The following is an 8,619-nucleotide window of genomic DNA, read 5'->3' as shown; positions in this document are numbered from 1 at the left end:
GGTGAGAGCGGGAAATTTGGGGGGACGGGGAAATAAATTCAGTTATTTGGAATTTTATTTGGCAGGTGGACCTGTGATTCCAAAACACTTCCAAGTTGATTCTTGCCTAACCCTGTGTGTCAGACCCAGAGAGGTGTGCTGCTGTGACTATTGCCTTACTCACCCTCTTCCTGTAAACCTCCTCAGCTTGGAAACTGTGGGGGAAAGAGGACAGAGTTCCTGCAGGGTCCATTTAGTGGTGTCCTCTTAGAATGGCTGTCCCAGAGCCTTTTTGACCACCGCAGCCCGTTAGCTACAAGCAGTACTCATGGATTTGGCTCCGCTGCTCTCTCACTGCTAGTCTTTCTATAAAATTCCTTCTTCGTATAATCTCCATGTTACCTGCCTTCTTTTCTCTGCAGAACGATTCTTCTTTGTCCATGTTTCTTTGTTTTTCTTATGTCCTTGCTCGCGTGGGTTTCTGAGACTAGAGCAGCTAGTGGTGAGCAGCCCAACATGTAACCACGACGCCAACATGGTTCCTTGTAATTCATGCCAGGGTGAGAGGCTATTTCATTATTGTTTTGATTTACATCTCATGTGTTGAAACAGTGGTCAGGAAATCAAACAGCGCATTTCATGGAGTCAATCTGCTGCAAGACACCTCATTAATGGATTGAAAAGCAAGGATAGTACTTGGAGGACTAAGATGTGTCTGACACAAGCCACGGTATTTTCAGTTGCTCCATATGAGTGTGAAAGTTGGACATTGACTGGGGTCTTAAAGGCTTGAAGATAAACAAATGGCCATCTAGCCCAGAAGCAACAAAGCCCACATGGATGAAGCACACCAGCTTGTGTGACCACGAGCTGTTGAAGGGATCAGGTATCAAGCATCAAAGAACAAAAAATCATATCATTGAAAAAGAGAGTGAGTGAAAAAAGAAGACGCAAAGCCCATCGGTAGGCAACTGGACACCCCTTACTGAGGGGTTGTGGGGAGGAGAAGAGCCAGTCAGAGTGCAGGGTAACAGCCATGAAACATATAACTTTCCTCTAGTTCTTAAATGCTTCCTCCCCCCACTCTCATGATCCAAATTCTACCTTACAAATCTGGCTAGACCAGAGGATGTACATTGGTAGAGATAGCAACTGGAAACACAGGGAATCCAGGACAGATGACTCCTTCAGGACCAGTGCTGAGAGTGGCGATACTGGGAGGGTGGGGTGGAACGGGGGAACTGATTGCAAGGTTCTACATATAACCTCCTCCCTGGGGGATGGACAAAAGAAAAGTGGATGAAGGGAGACATCGGACAGTGTATGATATGACAAAATAATAATTTGTAAATTATGAAGGGTTCTTGAGGGAGTGGGGAGCCGGGAGGGAAGGAAAAAACAAGGAACTGATACCAAGGGCTCAGGCAGAAAGCAAATGTTATGAGAATGATAATGGCAACAATTGTACAAATGTGCTTGACACAATGGATGAATGGATGGATTGTGATGAGAATTGTATGAGCCCCCAATAAAATTATTAAAAAAAAGAGTGGTTAGAATCTGTATCGGAATTGCATCATATCTGTAGATGATTGCACTGGATCTGCAGATCACCTTTAGTAGTGTTCATATATTCACAACATTAAGTCTTCCTATCCATTAGTTTGATGTGTTCTTCCATTTACGTAACTCTCTTTTGGTTTCTTGTAGTTTTTTTGTACTACATTTGTTTTTCTGGTTATGTTTATTCCTAAATATTTAATCTTTGGGTGACTATTGTAAGTGGAGTTATTTTCTAATTTCCTTTTAAGAGCTCTGTTAGTGTAAAGCAGTGGTTATCAACCTTCCTAATGCCATCACCCTTTAATACAGTTCCTCATGTTGTGGTGACCCTCCAACCATGACATTATTTTCATTATGAATTGGATGACCCCTGTGAAAGGGGTCATGACCCACAGGTTGAGAACCACTGTTACACTGTAAAGGATTCCATCTGAATCTTTCAATTAGTTCCCAATATTATCTTGCTGAGGCTCTGGGATTTTCCATGTACAGGATTACATCATCTGCAAACAGATAGAGTTTTACTTCTTCCTTGCAAATTGAAATGCTTTTAATTTTCCTTTCTCGTTTTATAGCTCTGGCTAAGATTTGCAGCACAGTATGGAAAAGGGGTACTGATAAAGGGTTTCTTTGTCTGGTTCCTATTCATTAGGTGAAAGCTTTCAGTTTTTCTCCATTGACAGCCATGCTGGCCACTAACAGTGTCTATACTCTAAATTATGTTGAGGAATTTTCCTTCTATTTCTGTTTTCTTGTGTGTATGTTATCACAAATGGGTGTGGAATTTTGTCAAATGCCTTCTCTGCTTTAAAAAATATGATCATATGGTTGTTTTCCTGTGTTTTATTTACATAGTGAATCCCATTGATTATTTTTGAACCATCCTTGCACCTGGTATAAATCCCACTTGGCCATGATTTATATATATATATTCGGATTTTATTGGCTACAATTAGTTTATTATGTTTTATAACAGAACATTTTTCAGAATACCTAATATAGAATATTCTTTTCTTCTCATTCCATCATCATTATGAATGCTATATTCAGGCCTTATCTTTCACCTTACATATTACAATGGTATCATAATTCTCCTTCTCCTTCTATTTCTTTTTTTCCCCTATCTCTATTTCTTCTACACTGCAATTAGAGTTTATTTTAGAAAATATAAATTTGAGGATATCAACTGGACTTCTTCAGTTTTCCTCTATTTTTTATGTCTGTATAATAAGATTCAATGTCATTTGCAATTGGACCCTAAACTTCTTTTCTAATCTAAAATTCTACCACTTTTTTTGTGTGTGCCCCTTTTGTGATCAAGCCAGGCCTGACTTCTTGATATTTCTGGAAAAAAATACATATTATCAAATACATATTATATTATCATATAAAATACATATTATACTATATGTATCTATAGTATCATGCCTCAGTGTCTGTTCAACAGCCCCTTTCTGCCTCCTCACCTGTTGAAACGCTCTTTGAGGTACAGCACACGTGCCAGATTGCTGAACCTTCTCAATTCTACAGTCAGAATTCAGTTAGCTCTTCTTTGTGTTCCACATTCCTCTCCTCAACAAATAATGACCGAGTGCCTACTATGTACTAACTTGTGAAGTAAAATCGTGAGCATTAAATACATTCCTCCTATTCTGGTGGGGTTTAGCGTCAAGAGGGTGGTAATACTCAATCAAAGCTGTAAGAGAAAGAGGACATAATGGCTCCAGAGCAAAAGAATGTAGCCCCCTGAGAGTTATGAGAGACACACCTGACCTACACCCAAATGGGAGCTATGGAAGTCTTATGAAGAATTTACTGTTTGAGAAGAAATTTGAACTTCTGAAAAAGAAAGAGTGTCTGGCAATGCATTTGTGATAAGAGAGGGGAGCTCAATGGAAGGCAGGTTGAAGCATGGTGGTAAAGAGGAGGTGATGGGAGCATACTCGGTGGTTAGGCAGGGAATAGAACATACTTGGCCTTATAAGTTATAATTCAGATTTCAGAATTTACCTTAACACAATTCAAGGCCAATGGGAAAATGTAAGTGGCCAGTGCTTGAGTAGCTGGATGCTACATGACCACATTTGCTTTTAAAAATATCAATCTGGTTGTGGTGGGAACAGGGAGAACTGGGTGAATTTGAGAGAAACATAGTTGTGTTAGTCTGGGTAGCCTAGAGAAACAAATTCATAGACACATATATGTATAACAAAGAGCTTTTATCCAAGATGTGAATGCAACATACCAGCATGAAGCAGGGAATCAGTGGAGAGGTCTAAGAGGCCGGCCCCAATCCCAACTATGTGGACAGTCACCCTCCTCACAGAAGAATTTATTTCAAAGGACAGCACTGAAGCTAGAACTCGGGGAGAGGGACATGTCTGATCAGAGCACATGGGAGCAAATGAAGGGGGAGGAAGAGAGAGTGGTGCACATCCTGGCCCACCAAGCCTTGGGGACGATAACCCTGCTCAGAGCAGCCAATCCACCGAGGACCATATGGCCAGCCCCACTGCTAGACACGACATCTGTCAACAGCCGATAGCCCTACAGGGGACAACACTGGAGACACAGTGTGGGGATTGCGCCTGATCTGACCCCACCACACTGAGGCAAAACACTAAGGGCATGCAACAGAACAACAAGGGGAGCAGAGCAAGGAAGTCCCCAGGGAATACCAAAAATAGACTTTGGGGCCAGGGTCTGGCATGCCATAAGACTTGACCAGAAAACACTCCTAAAGGTCAACAAACAGACCTGGAACTATTTACAGGCTTTTCTTTCTTTCTTCTTCTTCTTCTTTTTGTCATTGTTTTGTTATTGTTGTTGTTGCTGTGTTGTTTTGTTTTGGTATGTCTTATTTTTGTGCATATTTCTTTGCAGGTCTATCTAAATAAGATAGGCAGGATAAACAATCTGGAGGAGAAAACAACAGGACCGATGGTTCTGAGGAGATATGGGAGAGGGGTAGGTGGGAGAAAGGAAGTGGTGGTAACAAACCCAAGGACAAGGGAACAACAAGTGATCCAAATCGATGGTGAGGAGGGTGTGGGAGGCCTGGTAGGGCTTGATCAAGGGCAATGTAACTGAGAGGAATTACTGAAACCCAAATGAAGGCTGAGCATGATAGTGGGACAAGAGGAAAGTAAAAGGAAATAGAGGAAAGAACTAGGAAGCAAAGGGCATTTATAGAGGTCTCAATATAAGCATGTACATATGTAAATATATTTACATATGAGGATGGGGAAATGTGCATATATTTATAGGTTTGGTATTAAGGTAGCAGAAGGACATTGGTGTCCCTGAGATAGTTATCTAGTGTCTCCAGACCCATTGACTCTATCCTTCAAGGTATTTAGCAGAACCTTATATGTGATTGTTATTTTTATATATTTTCCCAATGCACAAACACTCCAACAAAGGATTAGTGACTACTTAATGAATGAGAACCTTTGTGAAATTTTTTCTAATAGGAGAATACATGAAAAAGGATAAGTCAATATTTGCATGATCTCCAGTAGTTTTGTAAGCCCTTTATGATCCCTAGAATTATTCAAATCTCAGTGTCTAAACTGTTGGACATTAGAACCATTTCATGTTCATTTTACAATGTGCTAATGAAACAGTGTCCAGCAAATGTGCTTAGTAAGCATTTGTCAAATGAATAAATAAATGATTGGCTGAGTGAATGTTTGCCTTCAATATTTCAAAGCTTGCTACAAATAGAAATTCACAATCACTTTTCAAATGTTCAATAAGGTAGTAAAATTTACCACAAAGTCTAGTTCTTGGTAGGCCCAACATTGGTTGGCATTCCTAAATGTCCAATATTAAAGTGATGCAAATCCAAGTTTACTAAAAACAAAGGAAGATTTAAGCCAATGATATAAAAACATAAAAAGATGGACAGATGAAAAGAACACAACCCAGTAACAAAAGGAATGGAGATGTCTTTAATTAATCTCTTGTAATCAAGTACAACTTAGAAAAACATTGTTATATTACTCATTACATTTCTCATTAATCTGACTTTCCAAAGGCACGTTGGATTACACAGAGAAGTGAACACACCTTTATGAAAATTATTTTGTCTCTTCTCCACCCAATAATAAATGCATGTTTACTCTGGACAGCATACAAAAATATTCAAGAAAATTACTGACTTTTAATTTTTGTATAAGGAAAAGTCTTGAATTGCATAAATACTTGCAAGACTCTTTTAATTAGTCTTTAACTTTTGAGGTAAGGTCGTACAGAGTTCTTCTTAAAAGCCGTATTAAAACTATGAACCCTCTTCTTAAACAAATTCATATATGTTAAAATGCATAAAATGTACATACCTGTAGGGAATGTAATGTTTGAGACCCCTTAATATACTGCCTATGTCATCAGGGACCCTCAGGTTAAGATCTCACAGTCAGAGGGTCTTATAATGTAATGTTGATATTATTATGACCTATAATAATACAGGTATATGTGTATTATTACACTTTGTTAATTATAGTATAGAATCAAGGAATCTTTCCTTTATGAAAAGAAGGATATACCTAATGACCTGGGAGTTCTTTTTTCTTTTTCTTTGTGAATAGCTTTTTAATTACTAATTCAATCTCTTTACTTGTTTTTTTTAATCGTTTTATTAGGGGCTCATACAACTCTTATCACAATCCATACATACAACAATTGTGTAAAGCACATTTGTACGTTCATTGCCTTCATCATTCTCAAAATATTTGCTTTCCACGTAAGCCCCCAGCATCAGGTCCTCATTTTTTCCCCTCCCTCCCCGCTCCCTCATGAGCCCTTGATGATTTATAAATTATTATTTTGTCATATCTTGCCCTGTCCGACGTCTCCCTTCACCCACCCCTCTGTTGTCTGTCCCCCAAAGAGAAGGTCACATGTAGATCCTTGTAATCGGTTCTCCACTTGGGAATTCTTTAGAGGGTCCGGAACCCCGTCATTTGGTGACATTCATGAGCGTGAGAACGTGAGTGACAGTGGAGCTGGCTTAGACACAAGACGAGGGAGTGAGTGCCTTCAGCTCACCTCACTGGTTTCTTATTGAAAGTCTTGGCAAGGAAAAGATGGCACAAACCGTCTGCTACCACTTTCTTAAGCATGTCCTTCAAAACCTCCTTAACTTGCCCGTTGCGCAAGGCGTAGATGAAGGGGTTCAACAGAGGTGTCACAAACGTCGTCACCACGGTCACTGCCCAGTTCGTCTCCACAGAGCCGCTCTGTGACGGTCGTACATAGAGGAAGATGGCACTTCCGTAGAAGAGGGTCACCACCATCAGGTGGGAGGTACAGGTGGAAAAGGCTTTGTGACGGCCGGAAGCAGAGGGGATGCGGAGGACAGCCAGGACTATGTGGCCGTACGATGCCGCAGTAACCACCAGAGAGGACACGATCACCAGGGAGGCCAGAATGAAATCCGTCTGCTCCAGCCCCTTGGTGCTGGTGCATGCCAGGCGGAGCAGTGGGCCACTGTCACAGAAAAAGTGCCGCACCACCGGATCGCGCCCACAGAACGGGAGCAGGGCCACAGCCACGGTGGGCCCGAGCACAGGCAGGAGTCCCCCCACCCAGCAGGCCAAAGCTACCCGAAAGCACACGTCCCCGCTCATGAGCAAGGGGTAGCGCAGAGGGTGACAGATGGCTAGGTAGCGGTCCACAGACATGACCGCCAACAGCAGGAACTCGGAGGCCCCAAGAAAGAAATAGAAATAGAATTGGGTAATGCAGGCGGCGAAGGAAATGGTGTGTTGGCTGAACAGGAAATTGCTCAGCATCTTGGGAATGATGACTGAAGTCAAGAGGATCTCCAGGCAGGACAAGTTCCCCAGAAAGAAGTACATGGGGGTCTGCAGGCGGGCATCAGCCCCAACCACGCCCACAATCAACACATTCCCCGTGAGAGTCAGCAGGTAGACCAGAAGAAATACAGAAAACAATTCTGCTTTCGTGCTGTTGAGGGTCGGGAAGCCAGCTAAGATGAACTCCGTCACACCACTGGTCTGGTTCTCCCCCGGGCCCATTCTCTTCCTCACCTGGGCAACAATGGCAACAGTTTTCTTCATCCGAGCCAGTTCTTCCAGAACCACCCTGTAACTTAATTGATCGTGATATGGCCTCTACATAGCCCCTTTTTCCAATCACAGATTCTAGTAAGAGTTGAAGCACGGGAGGGCATATTCCGATTTTAGAGCTAGAGAAGACTTTCGATAAAAGGCAGCTAAAACATAGGTCTGAACATGCCAGGAACCACCATCTCCACGTGTCTTGTTTTCAGATCTTTAATGGTAACACTTCATTGTTATCACATAAATATTACCTGGTAGCATAATATGATTTATATCACAGGTGTCCCTGAATCGTGCATGTGGGAAATAGTAACATATGTGATGTATAATCTAAAATTTGACAACAATTAAAAAAAAGTTATCACCGAGCATCTGAGTTGGAAAAAAATATCAGGAATAAAAGTCGATTTGCGAAGATGGTTATCCTCATTCATCCAGGATCAGAACGTGAGTCAGACTTTGGATTTCAGCATCTCCAAGCTGGGTAGCTTGGGAAAAGTTACTTACCCTCTCGGTGCTTCTTATTTGTAAAATTCTATAAGCAGTGAGTGGAAATAAAAAGGCAAAGAATTTTAAAGAGTTTCCACCACATAATCGGCGGTCAATAAATGTTAGTTGGCAAATAAGGCGGCAGAGAGAACTTCAGGGTGACACGCTTACATGCTCTTGTCTTGGATCTGCCTCCACCCTTGGAAAACAGTCAAGAAAGCCAGTACCTGTTTGCCTTTCCATTGCCAAGTTGGGATCTAGACCGTTAGTATGCCTGTTGAATAAAATTCTCCTTTTCATGAAGCATTTCTCCAGCAAGTTAAGGCTATAACGGAACTTGATCTGTCACAAAATGTTTGCCTTTTTAAAGAAAGATGTGATGTGGGTAAAAAAAAGAAATATACTATATTGATTCACCAAGTCAGTCCATGTTCACATCTTCACTGAGTGCCAACTTCAAGCTCAGGATTCTGGGGAATATTAAGCTGAATCTCTTGAGCAT

General features: G+C 41.4%; 1 protein-coding gene across 1 annotated transcript; it reads right to left on the bottom strand.

Moving 5' to 3' along the window:
- Positions 1-6,587: 6,587 nt before the first annotated feature.
- Positions 6,588-7,583, bottom strand: LOC101652350 (olfactory receptor 6S1). Its single transcript, XM_004698438.1, has one exon. It carries the CDS (start codon positions 7,581-7,583, stop codon positions 6,588-6,590), a length of 996 nt encoding a protein of 331 aa, XP_004698495.1.
- Between the last annotated feature and the right edge of the window lie 1,036 nt (positions 7,584-8,619).

The sequence above is a fragment of the Echinops telfairi genome, unplaced genomic scaffold (genome assembly GCF_000313985.2).
Source record: "Echinops telfairi isolate 266 unplaced genomic scaffold, ASM31398v2 ScPeMD7_18;HRSCAF=68, whole genome shotgun sequence".
In the NCBI taxonomy this organism is placed as follows: Eukaryota; Metazoa; Chordata; class Mammalia; order Afrosoricida; family Tenrecidae; genus Echinops; species Echinops telfairi.
The sequence above is the reverse complement of the archived record's forward strand: the minus strand, read 5'-3'. Positions and strand labels throughout refer to the sequence as shown.

Bases quoted from the DNA above. Each gene is read 5' to 3' on its own strand.
- LOC101652350 (XM_004698438.1), bottom strand. From the start codon at position 7,583: ATGGGCCCGGGGGAGAACCAGACCAGTGGTGTGACGGAGTTCATCTTA.